The following is an 11,808-nucleotide window of genomic DNA, read 5'->3' on the forward strand; positions in this document are numbered from 1 at the left end:
TCCTATTATAAAAATCCTCATTTTACCAGAATTGACAAGTTCTTAGTCTTCCTACAGGAAATCTGGAAGGTCTTTCAGGCATCTATCATGAGCTCTTCTGATCTTAACGTTGGTGATCTTCTTGCGTGTTACATGAAAATGAAATCAGAATGTATTGTCTATGCTGCCTCATTGAAGTACACCTCAGAAGGAATAGCACAAATGCCACCTTGGAGTTATATTGATTAGATTTATATCACCATTGTTGTTCTAATACCTCATACAGAAAATGTTAAGTCAGTAAACTTAACACATAAATATAAAAATCTGTTTTCCTGTCACTCTTTTCAGAGTAAATGTTACTTTCTGATAAGAAAAACTGCAGATAGCCAGTTGCTTTGAGAAGCTCATTAATAGGAACAAAGCTGATTTATTTATTTATTTATTTATTTATTTGATCTCAGAGAAAGGTTAGAAATATTGTATCAAATGATAAAAAGTTATCCAAATGATTACTGAGCCACTTGAAGCCCTATCTTCTCCTTAATACTGTACAGTAGCTGTCAGTTATCTTTAGAATAAAGCTTCTATTCCAGTTTTCATAGCAAAGCTATATTACAGCAAATGTGTTACTTTTAAGAATTCTACAGATCTGTTCACTTTAATCGGTCCTTTCAAAAAAATACAGATTTTTCAATTAGATGTTTAAATATATTTGAAATTAGAACAACAGAAGCCAGCCTGAAGTACAATTTAAAAAATTAAATGTCTGCTTTGAATGCATTTTTTACTACACAAACCCACAAGATCAAATAATATCACTGTAAGCATATTTTCGGCACACTCATAAAAATAATCACATATTGCATACCCAGATGCTTAATGGTAAACTATGCTTTTGAACACTCTGAACAAGGACTGTGATTCCAAATAGCAGATATGTTCAGCTCCAGCAGCTGCAGTCATTGCTGCCTGAGATATCTGCCAGAGGTTACCATCCTTCTGCTGCTCCTCAGCTGCCTTGGTCTAGTGAGCTCTCAGCTAACTCACAGACTAACTCACAGACTAACTCACCAACTACTACACCAGCTGAGGAGAGAGAGAAACTCCATGCAGCTCTCCAACATCTGGCAGGGAAACAGACCAGGCCACTGGTACAAGGAGTCAAAACCTCTAGCAGCCAAGGCTAGTTCTGTCTAGATGGGAAATCAGAGCCCAAAGATAAAGCTCAGTCAGCTGGAATATGCCTACCTCATATTAGTGCAAACCTATGCTCTATGGCTTGCAGTGAAAGGATAAGCAAACCTTGTAACAGTAAAGTGCAGCAAAGAGGTCTATGTATGACATAAAATGACATAATTCTTTAAGTCGATGAGTTCCAGATTAATAAAACATGCTGACCAAGCCAGATTGTGACCCTTGTCGTGCAGGGAAAGTCCTTCCTTTTGGGAATTCACACTCATACTTTTTTGGGGTTGATTTCTTTCTGGCCATTTCTTGTTTTAATGGGCTTTTTGGGGCCACTGATCAGTGGGTTGGTGTTCTTGGTTTGTGGTTTCAGGGCTCCACTCTGACCACTGCGTCCCGAATTCTGGCTCTTACTGCGCGCAGTTCGCCGCTTTTGTTCTTGCAGCCTCTGTTCCCACCTCTGTAGAAATGCAGAAGACAAAGAGGATGAGTTAGGGAAGGACATAATCATAAATAATTACATCCTAATCACAGCTATCCAGAACCACTGATGCTAGTGCTCCCTTTAACAGCCTCATGCTCTATATTGCAAGGCCATTGATGTCAGCATGTAATGGCTATTTGCAGGGACTGTGTTCTAGGTTAGAGGGGCACCAGTTGATGGAAATGACAATTGCCCATCTCATGTGCATGCTGCATGTGAGTGCCTTCTCAGAAATAGAGGGGAGCTGGCATCATGCCATCAAAAAGTCAGGACCAGCACGTTGGAGCTCCTTCGTAAGGCCCTTCCTTGCTGTCTTGCTGGATGTGCTACTTGACTTTTCCTCAGAAAAGTCTACAGGAATCAAACCATCAATTCACAATATACATTTAAGCACACAGCCACAAGGGGAGCTAGCATTTACTTTCTGCTTCTGCTTTTCCCTGGGGTGGAAAGGACTGGGCAGGAACAAGCTTATGCTATGGACAGGCAATAGCAATGATCACAGTGAAGCTACAGTGTTGAGAGTTGCAATAGCATGGTTTGAATAATGCACCTGCAGCGTTACTCAGCAGCATACCCAAGAAATTTTGAAAAGCACTGATAACAGTTGTCAGATTTTCATATCCAATAATGCAGTAGTTACAAAATAGGTTTTTACAGTAAGTTTGACTGGTCAACTCTCTAAAACATGGAGGGATCCGTAGAACAGCAACAGAGACTGCAGACTTTCACCTCTAGGAACAGAAATACCTACTTTAACGAAAACAAGGTAGGCAGTAGAACCCAGAAAGGATCTCACCTCTCCCCTCTATTATATTTCCCTTCTGAAATTGCTAAAGGCAGCGGATTTACCCAGTGATCAGAGCAAGAGAAATGTTCTCCAGCTTGCCTATTCAATATCTCTGCATGACTTTGTTGTAGCTCAGACTCTTGTCCTGGCTAAAGAAAAGACCAGCAATGTTGTGGTTATGTTAACAACTGTCTTCTGTGGTTGACAGACAGCTCAAAACATCCATTGTAAGTGGTAACTCTACACAAAATTTGGATGCAAGTCTTCAGAGATGAATGATGGGCATTAAAATGAAGCCACTGTGATACCTAGCTCCATACTGGCTCTGTGTGGTCAGAGTTATTTTATGCATGTTTATAAAACCAAAACTATCAGCAGACATTTAGTTGTGTCCCACTCAAATATGTTTAAATGAGGATTTAGTTTCTGAAACTATTAATATGAGAGGAAATTACATGTGCTTTGAAGGGCATTTCTTTGGCAGTCATGCATCTATTTGACAATCTGAAAACTAAAGCCCAAACATGATTCAAGACACAATTAGAAATGACAAAACAGTGTGAGGAGGTGACTAAAACACAATGTGTGCCAGCAACAGGCCATTAAGTTGACAGCTAAAGGATTTCAGGAATCCAAGTCATATGTCAATATTCTTCTAAATCCCACATGGCATCCTCTGCAATTGCCATGTATTTATTTTTTAAAGATTTAAAGCATGTTTTATTTTCCACACATAGGTTTCAGATGAGTAAGTGAAGAGGGAGGAGAGAAGCATTGAATGCAATTTCCTGCAAGAAGCTGGTCTGTAATCTGAAAGCTTTTTCTTATGGATTCCTACATCTCCTTTCCTCCTCTCTATCAACTGCTATTCAACTCACAATTAAAACTCACATGTATGTCCTTAAACATACATGTATGACCTTAATGCTCTGAAAACCTTTCTGATTTCCAAAAATAACTTTCTTCCATGTCTTAAACTGGGAGGAAGAATCAGACCTTCTCTCAATTCATCCTTTCTTTACATTAAAAAGAGGAGTTTACAAGCAGAGAGTGATATCAAATGCTATCCTGAAGCCCCAAAAAGCAGGGGCATCTGCTGTGCCTGCCACCCATGTCTCTATACTAAAGACTCTTCCTTCCAGTGTTTCCTGAATCCAGAGAGACAATGCCCAATCCTTTGGCTGGGTCTTAGTAGTGAGTACCTGGTGAGAAGTGTGTGTCTCCAGCCTGAAATCTTTAATGCAGCAAAAAAACATTCATCCAGTGCAGAGGATTTTAACTTCCTTTCTTATCTAATGTGGGCTATGTACTCATCTGCATATTACCTTCACTTTCATATCACTGCTCCTTGTGGTAGCAGGGAAATGAAAGAAATTCCTAGAGACATTACTGTAAGAAACCAGAGTTCATACAAAGATCATCTCACAGGGTAAAATTAAAGAGAAATAAAATTTTAGAGACCCTAAACCACAAGATTAAAGTATTCAAATTTTCACCTATACTTGGGTAACTATAAAGGCTGAAAATGTTCAAGTGAAAATAATGATACTCACTGGAGTTACAGATATCTGAAAGTCATCAAAGTTAATCAATCTGAAGTAAAACAAAGGTGTTTAACTTTTTATCAAGAAGTTCAGCATTCTTTTCTTTGGTTGTATTTACCTTAAATCTTCTGTTTAGTTGGTCCTTCCATTTTTCAACTAGACATCCATCAAGAAGCATCAACCTGAAATTAAGAAATACACACAAATTATAGATATTGCTGATTTTGATTCCTGAGATGCTATTCCAAATGATTTGACACAGAAGAGTTGAAATGCACCCACAGGTACTGGTACTGACAGGTTTTATGGATGGGATGATGGGATACCATATGTTTCTCTGTGTGTTTATGTGAAGAGTAGATTAAACAGATGCATTTTACTTCTGACTTTAAAAAAGAAGCTGTTTCATATGCACCAGCTAATACAGCTTAGCTGAAAAACAGTAATATAATTATATGATCACTTACAATTGTATCCTTTTCTACCTATAAATACATGAGGATGGCAGTATGTGTTTCCTACATCTAACTCTTTAATGAGTCCTTTAAGGTGAATTTGGAACATGCATGGTTAGTGATACTTGCCATACTTGCCTACCAGTACAATCTGGCTAGCTCCTGCATGAAAACACTGAGTCTAGTTGTTATGAAATGAACAAAGCAAAAATGTGACTATTAAATATATATGCCTTAAACAGCTCCTAAAGCAGCTTATTCTAAAGCAGTCTGATGTCACAATTTCCACGTTCCAGCCCAGTGACAACTTTTTGAGGGTTTTTTTGGTTGGTTGGTGGGTTGGTTGGTTGGTTGGTTGGTTGGTTGGTTGGTTGGTTGAGATACCAGGCCTTAACATGCCCTAATATAAACTCCACTAAAATTCTGGTTGTATTTAGACACCAGTGCTGGCTGGAAACATCAAGACATAGTTATAAATGCACATAAGATCACACAGCACTGTTCTGGCTGGTGAACGTTAAATAGTGTAGCAGGACCTGACCTCCAGTTTCTATGAATAGCATCACTGCTCTTAGCAGCTCAAACACAGTACAAAATGCTGCCTCTTGTAGTCATTAGCCTCTGTGCATCCAGTTTGACCACACATAAAAGGCCTAATGTGAGTGCAAACCTTGGAGAATCAGGACCAATATGCTGTACTAATGCAACAGGACTGATGCCAAGGCCATACTGCCATGGATGAAACCACAACATGGAGTACATCTGGCACAGCTTTGTTCAGGTCAAATTATCCAGTGAGGCTCTAACCCTAACAACAGGCAATAGGTATTTTGCCATTGACTGCAGAGGAGGTACAGCTTCCACTCATTCTGCCTCTGTCATTTTAAAAAGCTGCTGTAACTCAAAACCTTCTGTTTTCCTGCCACTAAGTTCAACAGGAAGCACATATAATAATTTATGTTTCTTTTTCAAATCCACTTTAGTACACTATATGAAATTAAAAACCTCAATGACCTTTAAAAACCATCACAAGACATTTAGTGAATCACGTGTTTTTTTCCATAATAATGGAGATGCTGATTGTGATCTTTGACTTATGAAATCTCCCTTTTCTAACAGCCTCCAGAGGATCCTCTGCAACCCAGAGCTCCTCCATCGCCGTTCTGGTCATAGTCCTTCTACATGAGTCAGAGCTTGTATCCCTAAAATCACTAACACAAAGAGAGAGCTCTACATTAATATTTGTGAAATACTTCCAGACCTAGAGGGGCAAAGAGATGAGTAGTAATACAATGCTGTGTCTGCTAGCTCACAAGACAAAAACAAGACAAAGTAGTAAGATATCAGATGGCAAATTTTAGAAACACCTATAAAATGCTCCCAAAATATCAACATAAAGCTCATTAAAAATATGGGCATGGCCCACCACGTCCCACATGTGGATGTTCCGTGGTCCTTACAAGCGTGTGTGGCCAATTAACAGTAACATCACAGTATGCAAAACCAGCCTGCACATTTTACAGACAGCCTTGCCTCCAAACTACAACACACAGGCCTACAAAAAACCTGTAACACCACAACCTGCTCTGCTGGCATCTACTGGTGCGCTTGGGGTGCTAATGTGGATGGGATGTTCCCTTCTGCCTCAAGGAACCAGGGAGAAAAGGGAGCTGTTATTCATCACTCCTTCCCATCCAAGCCAGCATGCTGGATTTCCTTCCATGCCTGGGGCTAGGCTGACTGCCAGATAAAAGGTCTGGTAAAGTTAGTTTTGTTTTGTTTTTAATTTTAATCATACAGCAGGACTGGCAAGCTGCTCTAAGAGTATTTACTTTTCATCTGCCATCCGGGAGCTGGAGCTCCAATGGCTGCAGCTTTGGCTGGTCCCGGTACGGCTGCGGGATCAGAAACATCTCATTGACGGCACTGGTCCAAAGTATGGACAGGCCAGTGGAGAAGGCCTGGCTCTGATTCCAGCAGCTCTGCTGACAGAGGATGTGTATCATCTTCTGCCCACTCCCCTGGTGAGGAAGAACCACATGCCTTCCATGTGATCCTGCCAACACAGACCATCATCTACAGGCACCACTGGGCTTGTTGCACACTAAGCAGCTCATCCCCATGGAAAGTGGTCCTGGAAAAACACTCCCAAGCTGGAGGTGACTGAACTGCTGCATGATGTTTTATCAATGTGACGTCAGCACCTAATGCCACCAGATTTTATACTTTTTGCATGAGTCAAATTTTGTAAACACATCATGGCACAGAGCTGAGGCTGATGAAAGTCAGCTGTGAAGGTAATGGAAATATGTAAGTGTATGTATGAGTTCTCCTAAAACAAGCCTATGATGAGGAAGAGAGATTTACTGGTCCTCCTTCCCATCCCTCACAGCCAGCTCTAACACTTTTCTGCAACACATCACGGCTCACCTTGAGCGCCACTCATAGCACATAATGAGAACATCCTGCTTTGGTTGAAGAGGCGGGCACTGGCAGGAGGAATTTGTAAGAAGAGGCACTTGGGACAGAGGAATTGGCGTTGAAGACTTGAGAATGTCTTTGACTTCAACCACAGTGGTTATCTCATTGCAGTTCCCTCTTTCTATGCTTTTTACTTTAGCGTGAATGACTGCAAATAGAAAAACAGAAGAGCGAGAACAATAAACAGTCTTGGAAATTTAAATGCATCTCAAAATTAAATACAATATATTGAATTGGAAGCTGTTGTTTTGGTTGTGAAACTAGAACTACTTCTGCCTGTGTGGGCATGAACAGTGGCTTAGAATAACAGAGGCCTGATATCAATTTGGTTTTCAGTAGGACTGTTGACAACTGTAAAATTAAACATGTGCTTAAATCTTTGCCAGATCAGACCAACCGATCTTGCCTGGAATCACACACACAAACAGCTCCTTCAACTCAGACTTGAAGAACCCTTTGCATAAATCTAAGCCATCCTCCAGCCACATCTGGCTATTTCTGATTAAGTAATGAATAATTTACCTCACAGACAGTTGTCACAAATTCAGTCTTTTCAGAAATAAAATCATTTCCTGTAGATTGTAACCAGGAAATATAGTATTTTCTTAAATATAAGAAACAAGGCAAGGCTAGAAACAATAGTCAAAAAACTAAGAGGCTTAGGATTTCCATGACTTACTTGAGCTATACCTTTTTTCATCTTTTGCCTTTGGATTCTCTACCAATAGTGAGATCCTTATATAATCAAGATACTGAAAAAGGTTCTTCTGACTCTGAATACACAATCATTTGTATTTTTACCTTTCATTGAGGAAAACTGCATGTCTGAACAGATGCAAGAAGCTGAAGCACTGTAGATTGCTCTGAAATGATCCCTGGGCTAACTTTGTACCTACAAAATTCTGGCATCACCTACCACTCCAGCATTTCATTCCTTCTCTCTTGTGAAAAATACCAGATCTAATAAATTAAGTATAATTTTTACATAAAGGATTTTGTCTCTAGGAAATGTCAAAATAGAAAGGGTTCTACTGTCCAAAAATTCTTCAGTGAAAGAAGCATGAGAAGTGTACAGACCACAGGATGATCAGCCTGCCCCTGCCAGCCACGGGGTCAAAAGCTTCCACATAAACCTCATAACATTTCGAATAAACTTCACACAATGAAAACAGGAGACCAGCACTGTTAATGCAGTCTGGGGTTTATGTGCTACCTTTATCAGGACATGTATAACAGACACAAAACATGTGAGGAATTTCAGTTTTGGAGACTCACAATCCATTTTCAAGTCTGTTTGGTACAATTGAAAGTACAATTTGGCAGTATGTCTTATTTTAAAGGTTTTCAGAAAAAAAAAAAGATTGATTTTCAACTCATTAAATCTTGTCCCTCCATTCATTTTCCATATAAATAGGTCTATTTCTCTCACAGGCTGCTGAATAAATACTTACATCTCAAAAAGAAAAATCTTGATTTCACAAATTCAATGGAATTAAATTTTGGACCCCGACATACAGGTACTACTCAAGGAACACTCCTACTGAAACCACTGGAATCAGAATTTACACAAATAACACCTGTCTTTCATTTTGGAACAGACATTTGATATCACTACTTTTCATATGTTTCAGGCAACTATAAAAAATCATTGTTCCACCTAAACATATCTCTATGTTGTACTGACACAGATCAAAGAATTATATAAAAAGAGTAAGTCATGTAAATGCACCAAAATGCTATAATGAACAAAAATTGTACAACTACCTAAGCTAGAGGTTCAGCTTGATTATTCCCACCAAACATGCTAACAAAGAAGCAAATAGCTACAAACTTGCTTTTATCTGATATCAAACAAATAGGAACTGAACTATATTATAACCCTACTGCAGAAGAACTAGATAAATGACTGGGAAAAAAAGTGCCATTGAGAAAATACCCACAAAGTGCAAAATGAAGCAATACTGCATATAAAACTCATAGTTAATAGGGGCTTTGTATTGACACTAGGTTTAATCTGGCATTTATCTAATCTTAATTAGAATTCTTCCTGACTCACACCATCAGAAAACTGAGGCAGGGGAAAGCTAAGGGGAAAGAGGGCTGAATACTTATTTTTGTTGCCAATATGTCACCCAACATCTAATAAAACTATCAGCTATCTCCATGGCTGGATGGTGCAAATTGTCACTGAATTCAGTTAATCTCTGACAATTGTGCACCAGCCAGAACTCGGGCTAATAAGTAAAAGCATATACAAATTTCTAAAAACTTTTTACTTTGATGCAGCTGGTTCACATTTACGAGTTTTATTTGGGTAGAAAACCCCTGTTTATTCTATCTGCTGGATGAAAACAGGAGCTGGCCAAAGTCATCACACTCACATAAGGCATAACTGCCTTTACTAAAGTGACCTTTGCAGCAGCAACCACCCCTTCTGCAGAGCAGAAGGCTGCACATTACTGACATTTTACTGCATTTGTCAGAAACACACCATCATCTGTGTCATTACTGCTACTGCCTGCACATGGTGTGTGCTACAGCTAGGTATTCCCTGGCAAACACTCACTTGGAAAGGCTGTGTTGGAGCAGTCTTCCCATGCCACACTTGCTGGATGGGGCCTGATGTGGGTTCAGCACCCACACAGAGCTGCCTAACTTGCAGGGACACAAGGAGGATGTGGGGCAGGCCAAGTGAAGCATTTCCCCATGCACTTACTGTAGCTGTAGTTCTTGGCCAAGTAGGTTGACAGCGTAGGCTTTGTCTTTTTGCACCTGCACCGCTCTTCAAAGGAAGAGAAGGGAGAAAGGTTGAGAGGTGTCAGATGGACCCTGTCTCCAGGGAGGTGGAGGAGGGGGATCGTCCTAGGCTCACCCTGGCCACGGCTCCTGCAGTCAGGCTCCAGGGGTCTGTCCGGCACCATAAAGCCCTGTGTGAAGTCCGTCCACTTCACATCTGCAAACAGAGGCGCGTCAGAGAGTGAAAATTGTCGGTAGAGGCTCCAGGACTGGAGCGTGGGGGTCCCGCAGCCCCCCCGTCCCAGCCTGGGGCGTCCCGCGGGGGTGGAGGGAGTCCTCCCTCCCACCTCTCGCTGCCCCCAGGGTTCTCACCCTCCGGCACGTCGGTGACGATGGCCTCTGGGGAGATGCAGACGCCGCGGTCGTAGACGGGGAGGTCGTCGCAAGCCAGGCTCTCGGGCCAGCTGTGGTTGTATCGGCGCATGATGGGCTCGCAGCCGTCGCGGGCGCGCTGGCAGACGGAGCGGCACGGCTTGATGGGGTCGTAGAGGAACTCCAGGGTGCAGATGGGGGCGTACATGGCGCAGAGGAAGAAGGACAGGACCGGGCTGCAGCCGGTGGCCACCAGCTCCTCGAACTGTTCGATAGCGAGGACGGCGTTTTCTTGGGTGCTGTGGTGGAGGTGGTTGGGCATGCGGGTGATATTCCAGGGCATGGAGCGGCACATGGGGATGCGCACCGCCTCGCACGGCGCGCCCTGCGCCCGCGGGCTCACCCGCAGCCACAGGGACACCGCCACCAAGGCGCGCAGCATCCTCTTCCTCCTCCTTCTCCTCCTTGTCCGCCGCCGCCCGCCGCCGCCCCGCGGGTCCCGGCGGCCGAAGGGCGCGGAGCGGCGCTGCCTCCCGGAGCCCGGCTGCAGTCAAGTCGCGGGAGCCGCCGCGCCGACAGCCATGGACATCGCGGGACCGCATTTATACCAGTGGCACGAGTGACGTGGGGCCGATCGCGCTCCCTTGGCAGCCCCGCTCCTCCGGGGGGTGGGGGGTGTGCGTGTATGTGTGCGTTTTGCTGTGCAGGCACGGTGACATCACCTCCACCCCGTTTAATCCCCCGGCGACATCACTGCGTCTCTCGGCCGCCGCTCCAGCTCCGTTTCAGTTTTCATCTGTGTCATAAATTCCTTCAGGTGGAAGGGGGGCAAGGGGGAGGGAAGGAAACCCAAACTACACGGTTCTGCCGCGGGGCTCTGCGCTCCGGCGCGGGGAGAGGGAAGGTGACGGTAGGACCCGCGGCTTCTTCCCGTGGGGCTGAACTTTATACGCCGCGTTTTCTCAAGGGAGAAGAAACTTTTTGCGGGCTTGAGGGAGCTCCGGCGGCTGTTCCCGACGCCTCCAGGGAGTTGCAGAATTCCCTCCATGACTTAGGCTCGGACGGGGAAAGGCGTGAAGCGCACGGGCGGACAGACGGGGTGGTGGCTCGTGGCCCGGTTTGCTCGGGACAGGGGAAACGGCGGCGGCCGGGCGGAGACGGGAGCGGGCGGCGGGGCCGCTGTGGGGCTGTTGTGCGGGCAGTCAGCCCGCCGCCCCGCTCTCCCCGCCGCTGTTCCCCACCAATCGCATCTGCACACGAGCGGAAGAAGGGGTTTCAGACTTTTTCCCAAGCTGTTTTTTATTTTCATTTCCTTGGGGCTCCACGGCCACGGGACCCTGGTGCAGAGGGGTGGCAGGGCCAAAGGGCTCCCTCATCCCTCACAGCCCACCTGTGTTCCCCCTTGCACGTAAAGACCTCCGGGCCCGTTCTTCCCTGTGGGAAATGCCGCTCCCCAGTCTTTGAGGGACCCGCTGAGATAAGAAGATTAACCCAGTGTCAGGTTATCCCAGTGACCTGAGAGAGCCGCAGCGTGGCTCTGAGGTACCTGCCCCGGCCAAGTACCGTGGTGCCACCGGTGTTGTCCCCGGCAGATGCAGCAGAGCTGCAGGGACTGAGCACCTGTGGGGCACGGCCCTTCCCTTAGTGGGTGAGGAAAGCACACCCAGAGCAGGCAGGAAACAACAGCTGATACACCTAAGAGTGCGGTGGGAGATGAAGGAATGCATGTGGTAGAGGAATGTTTGGTGACACTGTCTCCCTGAGGGGAGGCACTGAAAT

General features: G+C 44.2%; 1 protein-coding gene across 1 annotated transcript; it reads right to left on the reverse strand.

The window, feature by feature from the left end:
* Positions 1-408: 408 nt before the first annotated feature.
* On the reverse strand, positions 409-10,837 carry SFRP4 (secreted frizzled related protein 4). The gene is made up of 6 exons (XM_054642546.2): positions 10,030-10,837; positions 9,794-9,874; positions 9,638-9,703; positions 6,871-7,069; positions 4,104-4,167; positions 409-1,627 (listed from the first exon to the last, which is right to left on the reverse strand). Exons 1-6 carry the CDS (start codon positions 10,469-10,471, stop codon positions 1,439-1,441), a joined length of 1,041 nt encoding a protein of 346 aa, XP_054498521.1. The 5' UTR covers positions 10,472-10,837; the 3' UTR covers positions 409-1,438.
* Between the last annotated feature and the right edge of the window lie 971 nt (positions 10,838-11,808).

Source organism: Agelaius phoeniceus, chromosome 1 (assembly GCF_051311805.1).
Source record: "Agelaius phoeniceus isolate bAgePho1 chromosome 1, bAgePho1.hap1, whole genome shotgun sequence".
In the NCBI taxonomy this organism is placed as follows: Eukaryota; Metazoa; Chordata; class Aves; order Passeriformes; family Icteridae; genus Agelaius; species Agelaius phoeniceus.

What these genes read in the sequence shown, in the direction of transcription:
- SFRP4 (XM_054642546.2), bottom strand. Translation starts at nt 10,471, where the DNA reads ATGCTGCGCGCCTTGGTGGCGGTGTCCCTGTGGCTGCGGGTGAGCCCG. An exon ending in CGTCACCGACGTGCCGGAGG is followed by an intron (nt 9,875 to 10,029) that starts GTGAGAACCCTG and finishes CTCTGTTTGCAG; the next exon opens with ATGTGAAGTGGACGGACTTC. An exon ending in AACTAAACAGAAGATTTAAG is followed by an intron (nt 1,628 to 4,103) that starts GTAAATACAACC and finishes GCATTTCTACAG; the next exon opens with AGGTGGGAACAGAGGCTGCA.